The 24,949-nt window shown below is 46.3% G+C and overlaps 1 protein-coding gene across 14 annotated transcripts in view; it reads left to right on the top strand.

The window, feature by feature from the left end:
* ADGRL3 (adhesion G protein-coupled receptor L3) overlaps positions 1-24,949 on the top strand; it is a 591,492-nt gene that overhangs the window by 511,884 nt on the left and 54,659 nt on the right. For 13 of the 14 annotated variants that reach the window (XM_014943112.1, XM_014943115.1, XM_014943114.1 and 10 more), the window contains 3 exons: positions 161-337; positions 13,001-13,210; positions 14,405-14,625. In XM_014943112.1, coding sequence (XP_014798598.1) covers positions 161-337; positions 13,001-13,210; positions 14,405-14,625 — 608 coding nt within the window. The remainder of the gene's footprint in view (positions 1-160; positions 338-13,000; positions 13,211-14,404; positions 14,626-24,949) is intronic. The other variant, XM_014943111.1, reaches the window with a different exon arrangement.

The raw sequence follows: 24,949 nt of genomic DNA, 5'->3' as shown, positions 1-24,949 counted from the left end.
TCAGCAAGTAATACTTGATGCATGAAACACTGCTGATTGTTTATCCAAAATTGAAGGGTGCGAGTTACAAAGTGCCTCTGGGAAAAAAAAAAAAATGGTGCATTTGGAAATCTCTGAAACCCTACCATTTTTATGGCATTTAGTATTTTTTTCCCTGCAGCAGTCAGAAGAAAATTTCAATCCGAACTGTTCATTCTGGAGCTACACAAAGCGTACGATGACAGGGTATTGGTCCACCCAGGGATGTCGCCTCCTGACAACCAACAAGACACACACCACATGCTCCTGCAATCACCTAACCAACTTTGCAGTCCTGATGGCACACGTGGAAGTTAAGGTAGGTGTTGCAAATTCAAAGGCAGCCAGTGCACTGGGCAGGAAAAGTGGCCCATGTAACACGATTTTGTGGAGCTGAGCAGAGAAATTGCTGTGTGACAGTAACTCTAACAGTAGAAACCATCTGGTGTAAATCTTCCTTCTGCTGTATGGTGAGACAGGAGATAGTCACACCAGTGCAAAGCTTGCTGTCCTGAGCTCCTGGCACGGGCCAGCTCTCAGCTGAGGATGGTGAGTGGGAGGAATTAGCTGGTGCCACATCCTTTGCTTTCTGGTGCAGAGCACCTCCTGGCTGAGTCCTTACTTGTGGGGTCCTCACTGTGCCACCAGGGAATAGTGAGCACCCTGGGTGATGGGATGTAAGCGTTGTGTGTCCTGCTCACAGCAGCTGCAGATGCACTGCCACACGTTTGTGTTAGGTGCACGTGTGGAGCCAAAAGTATTTTTCAGCTTCCAACGAGGGGAAAAAGATACATTCTCTGTGTCTCACCGTATGACAGTGAGCCATATGTAAAAGGGAAGTTCCTTATACCATCCTGCAGAGACTGTCCATCTGTCCAAGGCCAGTACGTGATCAGCTCATTCCCTTGCCTGCAGTTAGGTCCATGGAGTAATCCTGGATTCCCACATGTCTATCCATGCTGGAGCTAAGGAAGTTACTCCTGAAAGTAGTGTTCCTCTTGGTGACAGTGGCTTGAGGAGTGAAGTGCACATGTGGGATTTTACTCAAGAATGGGAGACTGGTTGAGGTGGTCCTCCATTTCCTAAGCTCTCTTGGCTGACTTTGGTTGAGAACAGTAGAAAGAAGATGAGAAGTCCCTGATGCCCCAGAGATTTTGGCCTAGTGATTTTCTGTGTTGTGGTGTCTCTGGTTCATGTGCCCTGCACTGCAGCAGAATCCATGGTTCTGAGCTGGATATGGATCTGACATCTTCCATGCAGCCAGAACATTTCACAGCCACTTCCGTGGCTGCATAACCACAAAAGCTATTATGGTTTTAAAGGACCTTTTCTCAGATAGTCTTCCAGTGTCACTCTTTAGTATATTTTTGTTTCACTTGATAATCTGAAGAGGAACGTGAAGAGCTGCAATAAAAATATGTATTAAAGCACTGTCGTGCATGACCAAAAGCTCTGGGAGCCTGGCAGCACATCTGTGACAGCAGCTGGGTCCAGCTGAGAGAGGCAGGATGGATCTGCTGCTGCTGCAGGATGGTGGATCTGCTGTATTCTGCAGGAGTCACTGCCCGTCTAGGAGACATGCCATTAAATGGCATCATCCTGAGAGATGCCTGAAGAAACGGCCTATTCAGAGCCCGTGTTTGCAGGTTAACGGCCTTCTCCGGCCCAAGGCCGGTTTTGCCGGTTTCCTAGAACTGCTGGAATTTTCGAAAGAAATGTCTGTTTGACTCTTTGCCTGGAGTTAATCGATACACCGAAGCCACTGAAGTGAGGGGTTGCAGCTGGGAAGTGCCGATGGCTTCCCACTCCACTGATGGTAACGAGGGCAGATACAGGCTGGGGCTGGGTAGGCCTCTTCTCAAACTGCAGGTAGGTCAGCCTGGTCTATACGGCGTTTCACCCAAACCTCGTTAGGCTCGTAGTGCCACTTTTATCTCATCTTGCAAAAAAGAGAATGTGAGACCTTTGCTTGTTTGTGCTCAGCCAACGGTTTTGAAGGAGCTACAGCTGGAAGCTTCCCCGAGTGCCCAGCCGGTGTGCTATTAGCCAGTGGATGTTTCTGGGTGTTAACAAGTGCCCTCAGGACCTCAGGTCATGTTTTATCGTTTGGCTACAGACAAAGTATCATTGCTGTAAGAGCCAAATTGGCTCCACTTTGTTGACTCTGATGGAACCGGACAGCTTCCTGGCATGTCCACTAGAGTGATCATCCTGCTCCGAGGGCAAAGGCAGGTGCATTCCCTGCAAACATCTGCAGCTCTTCCCTCCAGCTGCTCCTCACCCTGCTCTGCCTGGTGGCACCAGCCCGCTCCAGTCTGCTGGTGAACTTGGCTAAGCAGCTCTTGGCAGATCTGGGAGGTGGCTGGTATGACAGTCCTTATGCTCTTCAGTGAGTCGATTTTAAAGTCTTGGCAGCAGAATACCTGCAGATTTGGAAAGGTGGAGGTTTAAAAATAAATGGGGGTTGTTGTCGTTCACTGACTCACACTCATCTCTTGTAAGCATGCTTTCCAGCCATTTTGTTGACTCGTGTCTTGTACAAAAAGGCATTCCATGCCTCAGAGCCCTTCTAGTCTTTTTGGAGGTGGAACTATCCTTGGGGAAAGGATGTTGTGTGTTTGTGCAGGACCTCTTACAGCAGCGTTCTGGCCCATGACTAGGATGCCTAAAGAGGACTGTTGTAGACACAATAATTAACAACATACTGGGAGTTTTGGAAGAGAAGCAATTTTCTCCTGTAATTGAGATTTGAAGTTTACTGGCTTCGGTTTGTTGGGGTTTGGGATTTGTAGGGAGCATCCTTTGGTGTAATGAGTATCCTCCACAATGAGACCGAACACCAGGCATCGCGAGGAGCGACACCAGAGCCCTTCTCCTTAATCAAAAGCCAGCACCAGTTTGACAAGTGTCACTTGGGGTCGTGAATGATCTCCCTCCCTGGTAGCATGTCAAAAGAGTGTGTTCTCTGCAGGAGACCTTGGTGGCTGCTCTGCAAGTTATAGGCTGGTATTTAATTATTAGCAGAGTGTATGTGGCAAGGCGGAGCTGGAAGGTAGTGCCGCTGAGGAGGTGATTGATACCCGTCTGGCTCTCCAGCGTGAAACAGCAATATATCTTTGTCCAAAGGGGCAAAAAAAAATGACATTGGCTGACCATGGCGTCAGGGATTTATTGGTGTGCTTCAAAAGTAGAAGCTGCTGGGATCAGTTCCAGTCTTAATAGGACAGTACCTGATTAAGAGGAGGAGGAGATTTTAATTTGAAGATGCTTTCTGCCCGTTCAATTAGCTGGGCTCAGAGTTTCATATTCACCCATATATTTCAGTGGGATAAATAAACAGTGACCAAGACCAAGAGGCTGCTGTGCACGCAGGCAAGACGTATAGCTGCTGGGAAGAGCGATGGACTTGCACCCTCCAGTACCCTTCCAGCTGCTCTCAAAGCCCCAGTTAGCATGGGAAGAGGACAGCAGGACCATAATGACCTGGGAGCTGGACCTCACTGGTGCATCCTCCTGGCAAGGGGTGACCTTAGAGACCTGCAGCATTTGTGGCCCTTTCCGGCAATTTACCAGGAAAAATTAGAACTTCCTTTTGGGGAGAGATTTTAAGACTTGGAAACAAATCACTTTTTTTTTTTTTTTTACATCAGCTAAGAAGTTCATTTGACTTGTGTTATGGCAAAATTATTACAGTCTCATAGATATTTTATTAAATGACGAGATTTGTTTAACATAGAGGAGATCTATGTTAACTATCTCTCTATTGTTTGAATCAGTAGGATATTTGTTATGACCCTTAAATGCTATAAAAACATGGTGATTCCCATGCCATGGGACAAAGCCCATACTCAAATAAGCCATTCTACCTATATAATTGCTGCAGATTTATTCAAAATTTACCAGCTGTTTTTCATATAAGCTTGTGCTTTGCATCATATTAGTTATAGCAGATGCATCTTAAATGTACCATGGGAAAAATATGCTGCCAGAAAACAAGTTCAGAGCTGGTGGGAAAATGCAATTAGAAAACCCACCCAAAACAAAATAAGCAAAGGTACCTTAGGGTAGATAAGTGTTGCTTATCAGTATGTAGTGAATATCAGAGCTTACTTTTCTTTAAAAATAAATAACTAAATAAAACAAGAGGGAAAAAAGAAAGGTGTTTTAACTGTAGCAATTAATTGGAAGCTTTCACATGTTATTCTATACTGCAAAGATGTTACACCGTGCTAATTATTTGGGGAATGGAAGGGTAAGGCAAGCTAAGGAGAAAAAGGAATAAAAGTATATGAAGTCTAAATAGAATGCAGTGGTCCACTGCCCTGAAGCAATACAGACATTTCAAATACAGAGAGCAAGCTGAAGTTATTGCAGTGCTGGCTTATCCATATATTAGCAGTTGTGGGATTGAACAGCAGTGAATGAAAGAAGAAGTGGGTGCAGGATTGCAAAAAAAACCCCAGCCCCTAACTGGAGAATTAAATTACTGAAGCCACTATGTGATGAATTTTGCAAGACAAAGCATTTTGTACCATCAAAGGGGTTAATTCTCAAAAAAAAAAAAAAATAAAATTACAGATTGGAAAAAGTAACGTATTGTTATATGTTATTAAATAAGAACTGTTTTAACGAAGCAGAAAAGTTATGAAATGTGCTTGTCTTGTTTTAAAATTCAAAATACAGCAGTATTTGAGGTTGTGTTAGGAACAGAAACCTGTGACTTGAATGACTCAAGAATAAGGAGTTGTAAACAGCACGTTATCCCTTAGGCCAGATAGAATCATAGAATCATTGAGGTTGGAAGAGATCATCGAGTCCAACCATCTCCCCTACTCTACAAAGTCCTCCCCTACACCATGTCCCTCAGTACCCCATCTAAACGTCCCTTAAACACATCCAGGGACGGTGACTCAACCACCTCCCTGGGCAGCCTGTTCCAATGCCCGCCCCCTCTTTCAGTAAAAAATTCCTTCCTAATGTTCAATCTAAACCTACCCTGTTGGAGCTTGAAGCCGTTCCCTCTCGTTCTATTGTTAATTACCTGTGAGAAGATATACCCATTAGGTTGAGTAATGTGTGCCTCTGAGCTCCATTGTACCCGGTGGCAGTGCTTGAGGTTTCTGTCAAGGTAGGCAGCGAGTCACTCGGTGGAGTCTGATGCACACATTGTTTTGGGCTGACATCTGGTTGTGTCTCACTGTTTCTAGATCTCTCAGGTTTGACATCTTGCTCTTCCTTGTCTGTGCATTCTCTGGCACCGGGCTGGGTCAGACCATCGGTGCCACAGCAGAAGCTGATGATGCTGCCATCAAATGTTTTTTTCCAGGAATTCAAATTAACCAGCTGGCAGCTTGGCTGGGTAGATACCTACACAGAGTTTGTCACAACTGCCCTAATTCATTTCTGGGGTAAGCAGAGCTATGGTGCTTTCCTAAATCCAGCCAGCATGGGAGAGTAGGATAACGGGTACAATTATTGTCCCAAGCCTCTCCTCCTCTCCACAACTGAATCTCTGATCTCACAACTGAGTCATAGAGTTGTCCAGGCTGGAAGGGACTTCCAAGGGTCATCTAGTCCGACCCCCCCACAGTCAGCAGGGACACCCCCAACTAGACCAGGTTGCCCAGGGCAACCAGGTTGCCCAGGACACCCCCAACTAGACCAGGCTGCCCAGGGCCTCGTCGAGCCTCACCTTGAATATCTCCAGGGAAGGGGCCTCAACCACCTCCCTGGGCAACCTGTTCCAGTGCTCCACCACCCTCACAGTGAAGAACCCTCTCCTCATCTCCAGTCTAAATCTGCTCCCCTCCAGTTTAAAGCCATTTCCCCTCGTCCTGTCACTTCAGGCCTTTGTAAACAGGCCTTTGAATCTCACCTCAAAGCCATTGCCCCTCATCCTGTCACTGCAGGCCTTTGTAAACAGGCCTTTGAATCTCACCTCAACTATGTCTCGGTGGCAATGGTGTACGATGGAAACACTGGGCTCTTTCAACACACCATACCCATAGTAACGTGTAACACGTGGCAAGGTGAGGTCTGTACCCACTTTCTGTGCACACTTATCCCCATTATCACTTTATTCTGGCCGGGGGGGTTTCTGCAGCTTGCGGTGGCTGCTGCTTCTGCCAGTCACTACAGGCTGTTGCATTTGGGGGAGGACTTCGTGGGAAAGGGATCTGCTAGGGTGCCTTCATCTTGCCAAGGAAGGCAAGGGAGGGAGGAAGATGGTCTGTGTGTCCTGTACAGAATATGAAGGCAGCTTTGAGGACTAAGGCAAGGACAGGAAAGGTGGCTAAACCATCTTGCTGGAGTCCTTGGGGGTATGAACCTTATTTTAAATGGCCGTAGTCGGAAGACAGTGATGTTGCACAGGGGCTTCAGGTGGAAATTAAGCTCTTTTTATTCCTGGGTTAGGGCCTGATGGTGCCCATGACAGCAGCACCTTTGAAGAGCACAGAGGTTATAAGTACCAGGTCCATGGTGCTATGTCCACTGCAGAGCAGAGCTGCCTGTCTCCCTTGGTCCATCCTTGGGAAAGAGGGAGAGGATGGGTGCTAAAGAAGTAGGATTTTCCCCCAGCATGTATCCCTCTTGGACACAGAAGGGGAAAAGCTCCCTCAAAACCTCTCATGGATGGCCATTAGCCATCCCAGATGAGCTGTGGGAGCCCCTGGGGTTTCCTCCCAGTCTGTGTAGCCCAGCTGATGCTTTTGGCACATCTGCAAAACCATTTACTTCTTAAGTAGCTCTTTGTACTTAGCCACGAAACATTACAGCCAGGTCGTAGCAGTGATCCTCTCTCAACACCAGTGATGGGGGAAGAAGGGCAGAGGGAGACTGCACGATCCCAGATGGCTACAGATCCGAGGAGGAGCAGCATCAGCAACTCGCAGGAGTTCAAACCTGTCCCACTTGGGTTTCTGCCCAGCCCAGCACACTGCCAGCTCCCACTGGGCACCAAGTGGTCATATCTGAGCTAGCTGATGACACTGTGTTTTTATTTACTGCTTGCTTATTCCTCCACCCCCAAACATATTACTCTTTCAATTCCTGGAGAGACAGATTAGGTGAAGGAATGTGTCCTTTGCTGCTGGCAGCTCAGTTTGGCTGCTGTTTTCTTCCACTGATATTTTTAATAAAGGAGGAAATGGCTGTTCATCTCAGGGAAAGCCATTCTATCATAAGCTGACATTCCTTGGGATTTGTTTTTATTAGCTGGGCTCTGGTGTACGGGCGCTGCCAAAGCTGCTCATTGATTTTCCCAGCCTGCCTAATATCTAGGCTGCCTGCTCACCCTCCTCTGGTTGCTACCAGGGCTCCTGTAGCTCCTCCTGCACAGGTTTCCATCACCTCTCTCTTGGCTGCTCTTGGCCCCACCAGAGCAAAAGCAGGATTTGGGATCTAAAGACAGGGAAATTTTCTTCCACTGGGTTTTGGGTCAGGCTCCTGCCTTAAATCATAAATGTATAACGTACTTAATAGAGAAGCTCTTTCACTGATGTGAATGATTTTTTTTTTCTTTCAATTACTCAATAAGTCTTTCCTGTGTTGAAAATAACCTGTGTGTCAGCTTTACCTGCAAAGCCAGGGTAGCTTGGTGGTAACAAAACTCAGTGGGCCACGTAGTACTGGTCTTGAGAGCCCAAGGGGGTGTTTGATTGATGCTGTCAGGGACTGGTGGCTGGTACCTCCCATGGGCTCTTCCAGCTTCCCAGGTCTTTGAGGAGATTATCAAGAAGCAAGAGTTGACTGTTAACCAATACTCTGCTGGTTTCAGATGTATTTTGCCTGCCTGAGGCACCCTAGGGCATGCAGGGTGCTGGAAGGATATCATCAGCCTGTACATCAAAGCTATTTTATCCCTGGTTCAGGTAGTGCTTGAACAGGGCTGGGCAGGGTAAAGGGAAAATGCGTTCCTTTTGCGTGTCTCTGCAGTTGAGGGACCAAGTTCAGAGACTGCGAGCGACGCAGGTACAAAATCTTGGTGTGCTATTTATTATATTTCACCTTGGAATGACATATACCAAGTGTGGAAACCAGTATTTGTCCCATTAGTCCCATTATTTGTCCCACTGGTGACCAGGTGACGGCAAGGACAATCTCATGGTGTGGAGGAGCGATTACCGCGGTCCCTTCTTTTCCCTTACTACTCTGCTTTGTGGCCTGTGGCAGCACAGCGTTTTACAAGGTTGGATCTCCAGGAAAAGGCAAATTTCCTTTCATTGAACTCACTGGTGTAAAAGCTCGGGATGTGCCTGGCGAGGGGGCAGTAGACACTGCCATGGGAAGCGTGCATCTCAAACAGGACTGAGTGCACCAAGTCTTTGAAATCCAGCTCCCTTCTTCTCTTGGGCTTCACTAGAAAAGCTACACGTTCATACATTTTTTTCCCCCTAAGGTGTTTTTAAATTGCTTTTGTTCCTAGTTTATTGTTATTATTTCTTTTTGTTTGTTCTTTTGTGAGTTTGTTGAGTTTGGGGAGGGAGGTTGTAATTACAGAGGAGTTGTTTTTATGGTTGTTTCCCAACACTTCAGGGGTGGGTGTTGTGTACACAAAATCAGTATCATAATTATGATTAATATTAAAAAGACGAGTAGTACGAGTGATAATAATAACATGGCAATGAAGACTGCATTTCTTGTTAAACATGGTGAGCTACCTGGGCAAGCAGCCCTTCCCTGAGGAGGACCGTGAACCTTAGATGGCAGGATCTCCCTCCAGAACCAAAGCCACCCCTAATTCCTGCATTTTGTCTTAAAGTCAGCAGAGTTATGGTTTATTGATAGAAGTACAGGAGCTGAGAACCTGTGAGATTCATCTCACGTAGGGGAAGAACCCCTCAGAGAGCTTTCCCTGTTCCACTTTGTCTTGGGATAGAGGAATCTGCGCCATTGGCCACATCTGGATGGGATGACACATCTGGCCAAAATCTGCCTTGTGTCTTTCTCCTTGCATCCACCCGCTTTAGCTGCCTTGCCCTACTCGTCCAGCCCAAGAGCTCTTGGTCCCTTCAGGCTGGCAGGACACTCTGATCAGGTGAGCTGGAGATGCTCTCCTGCCGTTCCCCAGCAGCTCCACATGAAAGAACGATTTGCAAGGTGCAAGAATTGCATTAACATTTTTTTCACACTCAGTTAAGAGGGATGGATGAGCTGGAATGCCACGGAGATAAAGCAAAGTGCAGCCGCCAGGAAAATGACGTGTGCTTCATCTTCTCGATTTTCTGGGTACTGCTCAAGGAGCTGTCTGGAATACGTATTTCTGTCATGCACACAATGATTTCTTGCCTCTCTGTTGGACTTGCAATCCCTAGTTCCTTAGACAGTGGAAAAACTTAGGAAGAGCTGCAAGAGCTTTTAGGGAAAGCAGCCCTCATCTCTCCACCTCCAGGTCTCCCTGGAGACAAAACTTCCAGCATGGAAGAGATGGAGGGGAAAGTCACTCCCCATCTTTCATTTTCATTTGATGCCTATCACTCTTGCTGATAAGACCAAAGAGCTGAAAGGTTTGAGCTGTTTCTCACAGGTGCTGACATAGCAAAGTATATATCAGAGAAGGCCTGACATTTGATGTGGCTTTATCATTGACAAGCAGGCAAATAAAATGGATAAATTAATCACCTTTCCTCTCCATCTGTCATAAGCTTTTATCCAACAGGGAGGAGAATGTTGCCAGTTTGTCCAGGCTTTTTAAAGTGTGACACTCTTGCATTTGCCAACCTACGTAATGCCTAAGTCGTCAAAATGCCGGAAGTGGAGGGGAAGAGATATCTCTCTGCAGAGAGATCTCGACAGGCTGGATCGATGGGCCGAGACCAACGGGATGAGGTTCAACAAGGCCAAGTGCCGGGTCCTGCCCTTGGGTCACACCAACCCCCTGCAGCGCTCCAGGCTGGGGGCAGAGTGGCTGGAGCTGCCGGGCAGAAAAGGCCCTGGGGGTGTTGGTGGCCTGTGGGCTGAACAGGAGCCAGCAGTGTGCCCAGGTGGCCAAGAAGGCCACCAGCATCCTGGCCTGTGTCAGGAACAGTGTGGGGAGTAGGGCCCGAGAGGTGATGGTCCCCCTGTACTGGGCACTGGTGAGGCCTCACCTCGAGTGCTGTGTCCAGTTTTGGGCCCCCTACCATAAAAAAGACATTGAGGTGCTGGAGCGGGTCCAGAGAAGGGCGACAAAGATGGTGAGGGGTCTGGAGAATAAGTCTTATGAGGAGAGGCTGAGGGAGCTGGGGTTATTCAGCCTGGAGAAGAGGAGGCTGAGGGGAGACCTTATTGCTCTCTCCAACTCCCTGAAAGGAGGGTGCAGAGAGGTGGGGGTCGGTCTCTTTTCTCAAGTCACAGGTGACAGGACAAGAGGAAATGGCCTCAAGTTGCACCAGGGGAGGTTCAGGCTGGATATTAGGAAAAATTTTTTCACTGAAAGGGTTCTCAGACACTGGAATGGGCTGCCCAGGGAGGTGGTTGAGGCCCCATCCCTGGAGGTGTTCAAAAGACAGGTTGATGAAGTGCTGGGAGGTATGGTTTAGTGATGATGCTCCTTGTTTGTTGTCTGGGTGTTTATTTTTGTCAAAATTAGGTTGACGGTTGGACAAGATGATCTTTAAGGTCCCTTCCAACCTAGAAGATTCTGTGATTCTGTGATTCTGTGGAATGTGAATACCACTTACAACACAGACTGGTGGACCACAAAGCTGGGTTTCAAGCCTCTCTGGTCTTTTTGAAAAGCCCCCAGAGATTTCCAACCACTATTTCCCTCAGCTCATTGACCCTAACCGCTTTGCCCCAAGCAGCCGTCTCATGGCTCACCGTGTATACCTCATTTCTTTTTTCAATTTTACTAAGTAATGGTTATCTCTGATTTCACCGCATCTGGTGGAAACTTGGGGAGTTCTGCATGACTTTTACAGCCTGAGTAAGGAATAAGGGACATGGACCATAAGCCCAGGAGCAGTCCTGCAGTGATTTCTCAGCAGAGCCAAGGCACACCTATGCTGCCCGTTGCAAGACATCGTTGCTGTGTTGCCTAACTTTGCCACCACAATAGCCATGCTTTTGGGGTAAAACCATGTTACAAGTTCATCAGAAGGAATCACCCATTTTCCAAGCTGTCTTAAAAATCACTGTGCTGTTATCATTTAAAAGCAAATCGCGTTAAAAGGTCTGTCTTTTTTTCCTGAGGAGCGGTCTAGGGATCCCTCTGATTTCAAATATATAAATCTAGGGATACCTCTGATTTTTAAAATATAGCTTCAGGGTTTGAAAAAGAATAATCAAACTTTATTTCTCCTTCCCTAGTGAAAAAACAAAACAAAACAAAACATGCAAGACATTTTAAATGATCCCTTTTTGTCCAAGGCCTCCAAGCTCATACATCTCTGTGAACATTTTAAAGATAGTCTTTTTTCACTGTTGATAAATGGTTGCAAGGGACCTGTGGTTGCCACCTCCATGATGCTGTCAGCAGGAAACATTTTTACCCTCGAATCCTGATGTTCCGTGGTTCTTTATACCATGTGTCTGCTCCTTTGCCTTATTTGCAAAAGATGGAGCTGGAATGGGCTGCCCAGGGAGGTGGTTGAGGCCCCATCCCTGGAGGTGTTCAAAAGACAGGTTGATGAAGTGCTGGGAGGTATGGTTTAGTGATGATGCTCCTTGTTTGTTGTCTGGGTGTTTATTTTTGTCAAAATTAGGTTGACGGTTGGACAAGATGATCTTTAAGGTCCCTTCCAACCTAGAAGATTCTGTGATTCTGTGATTCTGTGGAATGTGAATACCACTTACAACACAGACTGGTGGACCACAAAGCTGGGTTTCAAGCCTCTCTGGTCTTTTTGAAAAGCCCCCAGAGATTTCCAACCACTATTTCCCTCAGCTCATTGACCCTAACCGCTTTGCCCCAAGCAGCCGTCTCATGGCTCACCGTGTATACCTCATTTCTTTTTTCAATTTTACTAAGTAATGGTTATCTCTGATTTCACCGCATCTGGTGGAAACTTGGGGAGTTCTGCATGACTTTTACAGCCTGAGTAAGGAATAAGGGACATGGACCATAAGCCCAGGAGCAGTCCTGCAGTGATTTATCAGCAGATCCAAGGCACAACCTATGCTGCCCGTTGCAAGACATCATTGCTGTGTTGCCTAACTTTGCCACCACAATAGCCATGCTTTTGGGGTAAAACCATCTTACAAGTTCATCAGAAGGAATCACCCATTTTCCAAGCTGTCTTAAAAATCACTGTGCTGTTATCGTTTAAAAGCAAATCGCGTTAAAAGGTCTGTCTTTTTTTCCCTGAGGAGTGGTCTAGGGATCCCTCTGACTTCAAAGATATAAATCTAGGGATACCTCTGATTTTATTTTAAAATATTTATTTTAAAATATAGCTCCAGGGTTTGAAAAAGAATAATCAAACTTTATTTCTCCTTCCCTAGTGAAAAAACAAAACAAAACAAAACATGCAAGACATTTTAAATGATCCCTTTTTGTCCAAGGCCTCCAAGCTCATACATCTCTGTGAACATTTTAAAGATAGTCTTTTTTCACTGTTGATAAATGGTTGCAAGGGACCTGTGGTTGCCACCTCCATGATGCTGTCAGCAGGAAACATTTTTACCCTCGAATCCTGATGTTCCGTGGTTCTTTATACCATGTGTCTGCTCCTTTGCCTTATTTGCAAAAGATGGAGCTGCACACAAGCCTAGCTAGGACATCTTGGTATTTTCAACACGTGGTTTCTAGGACATGGTGGGGTCCCAGTCTGTTCAGGGCACGTGGCGGGCACTTTAGAGTCTATGCTTCAGGTTGCAGCTTTCTTGATGCAGGATTGAAGTCTTGGTGCATGTAGTGTTTTCCCTGCTGGTCCATTGAGCCACAGCTTGGTGAGTGGAGACAAATATTTGGGGAAGGGTCTCAGACAGCCTTCCTTTGTGTCTGGGGTGGATTAGAAGCCATGCACTACGCAACTGATGATCTTTTTGGTTTTATCTCCAGCACAGTGATGCAGTCCATGATCTGCTCCTGGACTTTATCACGTGGGTTGGCATCCTGCTCTCGCTGGTCTGCCTCCTGATCTGCATCTTCACCTTCTGCTTCTTCCGGGGGCTGCAGAGTGACCGTAACACGATTCACAAGAACTTGTGCATCAGCCTCTTTGTGGCAGAACTCCTCTTCCTCATCGGCATCAATCGGACCGATCAGCCGGTAAGAACCAAAGCTCTTTCTGTTCTTGCCGCCGTCTTTCGTCTCGGTGCCTGGGGGATGTTTGACCATGAAATGAGATAAGATGTCACAGGGTCAGGCCCCTGGTTCTCACCTGAGAGTCAGATGCTGGTGCCTGCTGCGATTTCAGGGCTGTATGTGCATTGTTTGTAAATAAGGTGTGTATACGTTCAATAAGCAGGTTGTATGCTGTGTACATCTTTGTATGTTTATTTGCCAGATTGTGTATGTACCTACCTTTTTTATCTTGGAATATAATGTATATATGCAGACGTGTCTATTTTCCAAGTGAAAAAAAAGTTCTTCCTTTGGAGAAGGGAAGATAAGAACTCTGTCACTCTTATTAAACTTCTCAGTAAGAGTAATCCCCAGTGTTGCATTAATTCATCATGTGTCGTGGTTTTGACCAGATTGACCAATCAGAATGACAGATGGCCCCTCCCTCCCCCCTCTAAGGAAAAGAGAGGAGAGGAAGAGATAAAAAAAAGAGATTTATGAGTTTAGAAAAAACTAAACTACTTTAATGAAAATATTAATAAATAATGAAATAATAAATAATAATAAGAAAAGAAAAAAATAGTATACATTATATACAAAACCAAGGTCCCAGGATGATGATCACGTCACCAGCAGGCACAGGGGAAAGTCCCAGGCTGGACTCGGTGATGGACAGGAGCTGGATCCTGGATCTGGAGTCAGGAACACTCGGATGGGGATCAAAGGCAGAGGAACAGACAGGGTCCTCCTCAGCCGTTGGCCATTGAAGGAAGAGAGTTGACCCTTTGATCCCTCAGCTTTTACACTGAGCATGGGGCAGATGGGATGGAACACCCTGTTGGTCAGGTTTGGGTCACCTCTCCTGTCCCTCCTCCCCACAGGTGGGACCCCTCTACGCTTTTCCACTTCCAACCCTCTAAGGGGGCAAATAACGAAGTTACCTGACCTTGGTTGTTGTAGCAATAAGTATAAACAAGAGCCTCTCTGCTCACCATCCCTTGGTATAATCAGGTCTTATCACTGTGAGAGTGAACAATTTCTGAACAAAACGCTGTTAATTTCAGAGTTTAGTTAGTTAGAAGAGGCCCAGCTGAAAAAGTGAAATCACCCAACAGAAAAAAATTAGTTGTTTTACCTCAAATCACGGTACCAACACCTTTCTCTGTGCTCCTCACTCAGATTGCCTGTGCCGTCTTTGCTGCCCTCCTGCACTTCTTCTTCCTGGCAGCTTTCACCTGGATGTTCCTGGAAGGGGTGCAGCTCTACATCATGCTGGTGGAAGTTTTCGAGAGCGAGCACTCCCGGAGGAAGTACTTCTATTTGGTTGGCTATGGCATGCCTGCACTGATTGTGGCTGTCTCGGCAGCGGTGGACTACCGGAGCTATGGCACAGACAAAGTGTGAGTGGGGGTGCTTGGGAGTGGTGGGAGTGGGAAGGGAATCGTAGAATCATAGAATCATTGAGGTTGGAAAAGACCCTTGGGATCATCGAGTCCAACCATCAACCCTACTCTACAAAGTTCTCCCCTACACCACATCCCCCAACACCACATCGAAGGAGCTGGGAGTGATTAGTTTGAGGAAGAGGAGGCTGAAGGGAGACCTCATCACTGTCTACAACTACTTGAAACGACATTGTAGAGAGGTTGATGCTGGTCTCTTCTCCCAGGTAGGGAACGGCTTCAAGCTCCCAACAGGGTAGGTTTAGACTGAACATTAGGAAACAATTCTTCACAGGAAGAGTGGTCAGAGTCTGGAACAGGCTGCCCAGGGAGGTGGTTGAGTTGCCATCCCTGGATGTGTTTAAGAGCCGTTTAGGAAGTACCAAATGACAAATCACCGAGAGGTGATTGTCCCCCTGTACTTGGCACTGGTGAGGCCTCACCTTGAGTACTGTGTCCAGTTTTGGGCCCCCTACCATAAAAAAGACATTGAGGTGCTGGAGCGGGTCCAGAGAAGGGCGACAAAGATGGTGAGGGGTCTGGAGAATAAGTCTTATGAGGAGAGGCTGAGGGAGCTGGGGGTGTTCAGCCTGGAGAAGAGGAGGCTGAGGGGAGACCTTATTGCTCTCTCCAACTCCCTGAAAGGAGGGTGTAGAGAGGTGGGGGTCGGTCTCTTCTCTCAAGTCCCAGGCGACAGGACAAGAGGAAATGGCCTCAAGTTGCGCCAGGGGAGGTTCAGGCTGGATATTAGGAAAAATGTTTTCACTGAAAGGGTTCTCAGGCATTGGAATGGGCTGCCCAGGGAGGTGGTTGAGGCCCCATCCCTGGAGGTGTTCAAAAGCCGGGTTGATGTGGTGCTGGGAGGTATGGTTTAGTGATGATGCTCCTTGTTTGTTGTGTGGGTGGCTATTTTTGTCAGTCAGGTTGACGGTTGGACAAGATGATCTTTAAGGTCCCTTCCAACCTAGAAGATTCTGTGATTCTGTGAAAGGGAAGTGAAGAGCTCAGAGACCTGTCAGGCAAAGGAGGCTTGTGCAGGCAGAGCTCAGCCCAGAGGCATTCCTTGCCTTATCTTTGTGTCTCCAACACAGTCCATGGTGAGACAGGACAAATTCCTCACTGTGAAACAGTTTGCAAAGGTATCTTCTTGGGAAGATATCTTCAGTGGGGGAAAATTTTATCACATCATTGCATAGGACCAGCAGAGGTGGCTGTCCCAGGTTTCAGTTTGGTGCTGTATCAGCAAGGTCGTACTTCTTCTCCAACCAAAGAGCATTTCTCACGTGGATGATGGAACACTGCTTTCTTCTTCCTCTGTTTTTTGAAGTGTTCTATCAAATTAACAGAGCCTGCAAGCGAAATAGGCGGGGACTGTGGAGTGCACTAGACTCTTTGCAAATCAGAACAGCTACATCATTTATCATTATGAGTATTCCTAAATGTTTTCAGCGTTGCTTAAGCTGGTATCAAAGCACAATTTAGATGATTGTGCAACATCGTCTAATGGAAAACAAAGGGAAAATTGAGCCTTTGATATTCTTTGCCAGCTTTGTTACAGTAATACTAACAATGTGTTTTTATTTACTTTTTTTGCTTTCACTTGTCAGGCTGCCTTTCTCCTGTCATTTTAACTGTATTAAGGGCTCAGTCTGAAGGCATACATAGCAATGAGCTGGTGGCATTTTTAAAGCTCTTTTTTTAGCATAGCTTGGGTCAGGCCACGATTAACAGTTAATATTGCATTAAATTCAACTGCAGAATTTTTGCCTGAAACCTTATTGATAGAGATGAACCTGATTTCTTGCGGAAGTAAATCCATAGAGTGGTGGAGCTGCTCGTGATTCATTACCGTGCCAGCAGGTAGGCTTGGATCCCAGCTGAGTATTTGCGTCGTGTTCCTCCCATGAGTAGGAGAATAGCAACCTGAATTTGTGTAAGTGTCACACTTTGTGGAAAGGAAATGGCCCACACAGATACAGGTAGGAGGGAGTAAGTTTTCAAGGATCTCTACCAGTTTATCCAAAGTAGTTTGACCGACTTTGAACAGGCCTAGTGGGCAAAGAAAAAGTAACACAGTACAATTTCTGGAGAAGACCGTTTCCATCAGCTGCCACCTGCTTTCTGCCTCCACCCAGCTCTTCTCTTCACATCCCCTCTTGACCGATACCTAAGCTCCCATTGAATCAGGTACTGAAAGACTCTGCATTGTCCCTTTAGATAAACTTTTTCTTACTGCAGTGTTTCTACGGAGGACCTGTCTCTTCACAGTGGCCTACATGGGGCACGTTGAGCATCAGGACCATGATGTCCAGCTCCCTGGAAAGTCAGCTCCCACGCACCTACCATCACTGGAGCTGTGTCCACACCAGCCCAGTTCACAGTCTGATTTTTTAGTGGCTGCCTTCACAGAATCACAGAATCACAGAATCTTCTAGGTTGGAAGGGACCTTAAAGATCATCTTGTCCAACCGTCAACCTAACTGACAAAAATAGACACCCACACAACAAACAAGGAGCATCATCACTAAACCATACCTCCCAGCACTACATCAACCCGTCTTTTGAACACCTCCAGGGATGGGGCCTCAACCACCTCCCTGGGCAGCCCATTCCAGTGTCTGATAACCCTTTCAGTGAAAAAATGTTTCCTAATATCCAGCCTGAACCTCCCCTGGGGCAACTTGAGGCCATTTCCTCTTGTCCTGTCGCCTGTGACTTGAGAAAAGAGACCGACCCCCACCTCTCTACACCCTCCTTTCAGGGAGCTGTAGAGAGCAAGAAGGTCTCCCCTCAGCCTCCTCTTCTCCAGGCTGAATAACCCCAGCTCCCTCAGCCTCTCCTCATAAGACTTATTCTCCAGACCCCTCACCATCTTTGTCGCCCTTCTCTGGACCCGCTCCAGCACCTCAATGTCTTTTTTATGGTAGGGGGCCCAAAACTGGACACAGTACTCAAGGTGAGGCCTCACCAGTGCCGAGTACAGGGGGACAATCACCTCTCGGGCCCTACTCGCCTTCCACGCTGTTCAATGTGTGACTCCTGCAGTGTTACCATCACAGGGCTTGTAGCACCAGAGTGATCCATTTGACTTCTCTCTCAATGTTTGTCTACCAAGAAAACCCATTAATGCAGCTAGTTCATGGTGAAAGCCAGCAGAACTGTGTTCTCTTACAGTGCTCTATAGCTGTTGAGTGTTGAAAATGTCTTCATTCTCTCGTGGCAAAAGGACATCCCCAAGCCCAGGGCATTGCTTTGGACGTGAGACAGCATTTTATTTGCATCCGCCCTCATCTTTGCAAAGTCACTCGTGATGCTCTGCAGGGACAACCAGAGTACCAGTGTAGGTTGTGATGTTCTGTAGGGAGTACCAATGTAGGTTGTGATGATCTGTAGGGACAGCCAGAGTTCCAGTGTAGGTTGTGATGCTCTGTAGGGACAACCAGAGTACCAATGTAGGTCGTGATGCTCTGTAGGGACAACCAGAGTACCAGTGTAGGTTGTGATGATCTGTAGGGACAGCCAGAGTACCAATGTAGGTCGTGATGCTCTGTAGGGACAACCAGAGTACCAGTGTAGGTTGTGATGCTCTGTAGGGACAACCAGAGTACCAGTGTAGGTTGTGATGCTCTGTAGGGAGTACCAATGTAGGTTGTGATGATCTGAATGTTTCCATGGCATGGGAGGTACGGGCCAAAATTTGGCTAAAATTTGCTGGAGGTGAACAACAAAACTTTGCTGTCTTTGTGTTGAGGAGGCAGCAGTCCTGTGTCTGTGCCAGTAAAATCCCTCCCCACAGCATGAAGTAGTATTTTTAATGATTAAACATGTATATATAATATTTTGCAAATAAATATTTACAGGGATTTTCAGAGCCTTAAATATTTATTTATAATCACTAATTCCAGAGTGCACAATTTTATCACATTCTCATAGTGGAAAATAAAAAAACACACAATATGTTTTGTATAACTATCATGCTCCATCTGGTTGATGGATGATGATGTATTTTTCTGTATAATGTTATTAGAAGGGTAGAACTGATTAGAATTTGTAGTGAACTATATGCCAGGCATACATAATTTGATTGCAAGAAGTTGCTTGGTTTTGCCGGGTTTTGTAAAACATCCTCTGGAATATATTAGTTGCCTCTCTCCATTATTTATTGCATTTGTTTAAGCAGGACTTATGGAGCTGTTAGTGTTATTTGTTTTTTGCCTGGCATTTGGTGCCACCATTCATACATCTCAGAATGATTTACTTGGACAGCCAGTGTAGGTTTTCTTGATTTCATTTTCCTTTCTAAATCCAGCCCTCCTGTAACACATGCCCGGCTTACATAGCCGGGAACAGGCAGTTGTTCCTCTCTCTGTTTCTTTGCTGAGTGATTGTGATTTTCTGAAGCATTCTATGTCCAAGCATTCATATTGGCATTTTGGAGTAGCTGCGCAGTAAAGATACTCTCTTACACTTAATTATTCCAAGGACTGGAACTGATCCTTTTCCTTTTACTATTTTTTTTAAGAGCAGTTCAAGCTACTCATATTAGGAGATTAATTTTCTTTCATAACCAAGCAGCAGTGCAGTGATTCCACTAATTCCATTAGTGATTCCATCCCATTCAGACCAGCAGGGTGTGATGCTCTGTAGGGACAACCAGAGTACCAGTGTAGGTTGTGATGATCTGTAGGGACAGCCAGAGTACCAGTGTAGGTCGTGATGCTCTGTAGGGACAACCAGAGTTCCAGTGTAGGTTGTGATGCTCTGTAGGGACAACCAGAGTTCCAGTGTAGGTCGTGATGCTCTGTAGGGACAGCCAGAGTACCAGTGTAGGTTGTGGGAGCTGCAGCTGTGTTGCTCCATCATGCAGCAGGCTGGCTGTAGAGAGTGGGAACATAGGGCACCTCACCACAGTTCCAAAAAGCACCATGGCAGATTTGCATTCTGCTCCTGTTAAATGAATATATGGACCTTTATGATGTACAGCAAAATAAACATATTTCAAGGGATACGCTGACTTTTCCCAACAGGCCTTGGATGCCCGAATGTTTCCATAGGGAGTACCAATGTAGGTTGTGATGATCTGAATGTTTCCATGGCATGGGAGGTACGGGCCAAAATTTGGCTAAAATTTGCTGGAGGTGAACAACAAAACTTTGCTGTCTTTGTGTTGAGGAGGCAGCAGTCCTGTGTCTGTGCCAGTAAAATCCCTCCCCACAGCATGAAGTAGTATTTTTAATGATTAAACATGTATATATAATATTTTGCAAATAAATATTTACAGGGATTTTCAGAGCCTTAAATATTTATTTATAATCACTAATTCCAGAGTGCACAATTTTATCACATTCTCATAGTGGAAAATAAAAAAACACACAATATGTTTTGTATAACTATCATGCTCCATCTGGTTGATGGATGATGATGTATTTTTCTGTATAATGTTATTAGAAGGGTAGAACTGATTAGAATTTGTAGTGAACTATATGCCAGGCATACATAATTTGATTGCAAGAAGTTGCTTGGTTTTGCCGGGTTTTGTAAAACATCCTCTGGAATATATTAGTTGCCTCTCTCCATTATTTATTGCATTTGTTTAAGCAGGACTTATGGAGCTGTTAGTGTTATTTGTTTTTTGCCTGGCATTTGGTGCCACCATTCATACATCTCAGAATGATTTACTTGGACAGCCAGTATAGGTTTTCTTGATTTCATTTTCCTTTCTAAATCCAGCCCTCCTGTAACACATGCCCGGCTTACATAGCTGGGAACAGGCAGTTGTTCCTCTCTCTGTTTCTTTGCTTATCACCTGGTGATTGTGATTTTCTGAAGCATTCTATGTCCCAGCATTCATATTGGCATTTTGGAGTAGCTGCGCAGTAAAGATACTCTCTTACACTTAATTATTCCAAGGACTGGAAGGCAGTTGTTCCTCTCTCTGTTTCTTTGCTGAGTGATTGTGATTTTCTGAAGCATTCTATGTCCCAGCATTCATATTGGCATTTTGGAGTAGCTGCGCAGTAAAGATACTCTCTTACACTTAATTATTCCAAGGACTGGAACTGATCCTTTTCCTTTTACTATTTTTTTAAGAGCAGTTCAAGCTACTCATATTAGGAGATTAATTTTCTTTCATAACCAAGCAGCAGTGCAGTGATTCCACTAATTCCATTAGTGATTCCATCCCATTCAGACCAGCAGGGACTATTCATGTGAGCAAGCTAAGGCGTGTTTGGCCCTTTCCCCCAGATAAATCAGAAATGTTGCATCTCAGCTTGTTCTGATTGTAATTTCTAAGGTAAAGGTGAAAAGCAGGAGGCCCCACTGTAGGCAGAGTGGTCATCTGACATTGCCAAGGCAATTCTGGCAATGGTCACCTGGACTTCCAAGTGAACATTTCTTATGGGCCAGATCTTCAGCTGTTGAGTCTTAAATCATCCTGGGCTGCATCAAAAGAAGCGTTGCCAGCAGGTCCAGAGAGGGGATTCTTCTGGTTTCCTCTGCTCTGGTGAGACCTCACCTGGAGTATTGTGTGCAGGTCTGGAGCCCTCAGTATAGGAAGGACATGGACCTGATGGAGCGGGTCCAGAGGAGGGCCACAAGGATGATCAGGGGGATGGAGCACCTCTGCTACGAGGACAGGCTGAGGGAGCTGGGGTTGTTCAGCCTGGAGAAGAGGAGGCTCCAGGGAGACCTAATAGCAGCCTTCCAGTACCTGAAGGGAGCCTACAGGAAGGCTGGGGAGAGCCTGTTTAGAAAGGCCTGCAGTGACAGGACGAGGGGCAATGGCTTCAAGCTGGAAGGGAGCAGATTTAGATCGGAGATGAGAAGAAAGTTCTTTGCAATGAGGGTGGTGGAGCACTGGAACAGGTTGCCCAGGGAGGTGCCCTGGAGATATTCAAGGTGAGGCTCGATGAAGCCCTGGGCAACCTGGTCTAGTTGGGGGTGTCCCTGCTGACTTTGGGGGGGTCGGACTAGATGGCCTTTGGAGGTGCCTTCAGGCCTAGACAATTCTATGATTCTAAATGGCCACGTCTCAAGTTTTGCTGCAACAAAGAAGATACTGGGATTGTAGTTTTAGAAAATTACCTCGTTTGTCTTGTCCTGTGTGTTAACCAAATCCATCCATCTCCTGGCCATATCTGATATCAAGTATCATGGTGTGCAACACTGCAAAATGCAGAGGGAAAATAGCATATGCAGTTGTTGTTAATGTTTGACAATAGCTTGTGTCTAAAATTCTGTAAGAGCTGGATTAAGGCTTTAGCAGCCTCTCTTTGAGAGGACTCACTCAAGTAGCAGCCCATCCAAAATCGACGAGAAGATTCCCTATTCCCATACTGTCCTGAGTTTCATATCAATGCCTCGTACAAACCTCAGAGGAAAGTGGCTATGTTTTGAATGGTTCAGTATATTTAAGAAACTGTACTTGTAGGTATATTCATCCCCTGATGATCAAATTCATTGTGACAGGAATATCTCTGTTCTTTCTCCCCCCTCTCTCCCTCCCTATAAAGCAGGATACACATGGTAAGCAGTCAGGCTGTCAGAAAGCAAAAGGAAAGCCCAGTGTATGTACACAGCCTCCAAGTCCACCACATTTTATGCATGTTAAAGTTGCTCAGAAGAGATTCTAATAATACGGTCTGTCTTGGGTGGCTCCACTGAACTTGTTTGATTTTCGGTGCTGGGTATTTGGAGGAGAATGGTGTTGGTGGACTGTCAGCTGAACAGGAGCCAGCAGTGTGCCCAGGTGGCCAAGAAGGCCACCAGCATCCTGGCCTGTGTCAGGAACAGCGTGGGGAGTAGGACTCAGGAGGTGATGGTCCCCCTGGACTGGGCCCTGGTGAGGCCCCAGCTCGACTACTGTGTCCAGTTTTGGGCCCCTCACCACAAAAAAGACATTGAGGGGCTGGAGCGGGTCCAGAGAAGGGCAACGGAGCTGGTGAGGGGTCTGGAGAAAAAGTTTCATGAGGAGAGGCTGAGGGAGCTGGGGGTGTTCAGCCTGGAGAAAAGGAGGCTGAGGGGAGACCTTATTGCTCTCTCCAGCTCCCTGAAAGGAGGGTGTAGCCAGGGGGGGTCGGTCTCTTCTCCCAAGTCACAGGCGATGGGACAAGAGGAAACGGCATCACGTTGTGCCAGGGGAGGTTCAGGTTGGATATTAGGAAAAATTTTGACACTGGAATGGTTATCAAGCCTTGGAACGGGCTGCCCAGGGGGGTGGTTGAGGCACCATCCCTGGAGATGTTCAAAGGATGGGTTGACATGGTGATGGGGGACATGATTTAGTGATGTTTTTTTTTATCAGAGTTAGGTTGGTGGTTAGACTAGATGATCTTGAAGATCCCTTTCAACCTAGATGATTCTATGAGAAAGCATGGGCAACAGGGATGCTGGACTCCGTGAGGCAGAACCTAGGAAGAGGCAGAACATTGAAAGCTGTGTCCTGTGCATCCATATCCCATTGCTGCACCCAGGCAAGGAGCCCCTACAGCCACGTGAAACCAACTGCTGAGCTGCCATGAACATGGGGATATGTTTAGGGCTCTTCAGATTTTATGGTCCAATGGCAGCTAATGATTGTTTATTGGTTATATTTAATGCACACCGGGGATGGTTTTGTATTTGATTTCTCCTCATGCAGAAAATAGAGTAAACTCTTTGTAGTCTTTATGACTTGGAAAAGCTTTAGGTGAATATAGCGACTTGTCACTGTGGAAAACAAGAAAATTAAAAAGCAAAGGCAAGCTGCTCCACAGGACCTGAATAGACTGGTGTGACTCCTGAAGGAAGGAATAGGGTTTGGAACAGCATTCCCAGCACAGGTGGACTTTCAGGTTCTCTGCCCGGCCTCACACCGAGCCCTGGAGCATCTGGTTGGCTTAACAGCAGCAGGGTCTGGACTTGGAAGGGGGCAAGTCCTCTGCTCAGAGCACACCAGGGCATGGGGGGGGCCAGGAGGAACCCAACAGCCCAAGATGAGCAACTTTGGGAAGCGACCTGCCTGGCTGCTTCCTTGTTTTGAGGAGCTGGTTGATGCAGCTCGTTGTGCGTGTGGGTTTTTTTGTCTTCTAAGGGAAGAAGAACTCCGTGTTGTCCTTGCCTGACTGGCAATTCCCAGCTCCGCGGCGCAATTGGCGGGATGCCTGTGTTTGGATGGTTTGGTCTTTATTTGCATTTTTAATGAGAGATGGCTTAAAGGGGTTCGAAGTCACATCTCTTCCTGATGACCACAAAGTCCCTCTGCGGATTAGAGGCAGTCCTGCAGCTTTCTATTTAGTCACCCACGACCGAGTGTCATGCCTGGCTTTATAGAAAGCCCATTTTTCTATTCAAATGAATAAATAGCGACATCACATTCTTTAAAGCGTGCTGACAGACCCAAAAAAAAACCCAAAAAGAAGCCTTCTCTGGTTTTCCCAAGCTGTACCCTTGCTTAGATGAGGCTGTCTGTCTCTGGTTGGAGAGGGACCCTTTTTCTCCACGCCTGGCCCCCCCGCTTCTCCCCAGGGCAGGACCTGGCTACTCAGCTGTTTCCCATCCACAGCATCCAGCTCTGCTCACTGAATTGTGCTCCACGACCAAAGAGACAGATTTTTTTATTATTTTTTTTTAGGGGAACAGGGTGGAAAATTTCGTCCATTTGGCTGGCTGGAAAGGAAACCAGTTGCTTTTTTTTGCTTCTTTGCTCAACCCGGCAGGGCTGTATTTCGGCTTTCACGGATTTTCCCTCTGTCCCAATCTCTACACATTCAAAACCAGCTGCATCAGATATGACCATACGGCTGGCCATCATGCTTTTAAGGAGTAATGAGAGGGTTTATGCCTTTTCTCTTCCCTGGGCTTTCCTTTGTGCTGAAGGAAAACCAAGTCGCTTGGCAATTAAAGTGCCCTGCGCTCCCGTCTCCTGTGCAGCCGGGGCTGGGGGATGTTTTGAATGTTAAACTGTTTTGTTTTTTTTTTTTTAATTTAGAAAAAACCAAAACCAGCCCTCTGAGTCCTCTCCTACACACCAGCGTTCTTATTGTCAGTAGAAAAAAAAGTGGTGGGGCTGCATATTCCCTGATTTATATGTGGTGTCTGAGGCATAAGCACTAGTTACACTTTTTTGCTTGTGGAATAGGGTAGGTCTATCTAAAATACTGTGTAATGTGTGAGGTGCTGCTATGCAGATGTCTTTTTTCAGGGATGGCCGGGAGGACTTTTTACAGGGACTTCATTATCCTCGAAACCTCTATTCCTCTGTCAAATCTGGTTGCAGTCGTGTGACATTTCAGATGTTATT

This window comes from Calidris pugnax, unplaced genomic scaffold (genome assembly GCF_001431845.1).
Source record: "Calidris pugnax isolate Ruff unplaced genomic scaffold, ASM143184v1 scaffold16, whole genome shotgun sequence".
Classification (NCBI taxonomy): Eukaryota; Metazoa; Chordata; class Aves; order Charadriiformes; family Scolopacidae; genus Calidris; species Calidris pugnax.
This window is presented reverse-complemented; position numbering and strand designations above follow the sequence as displayed.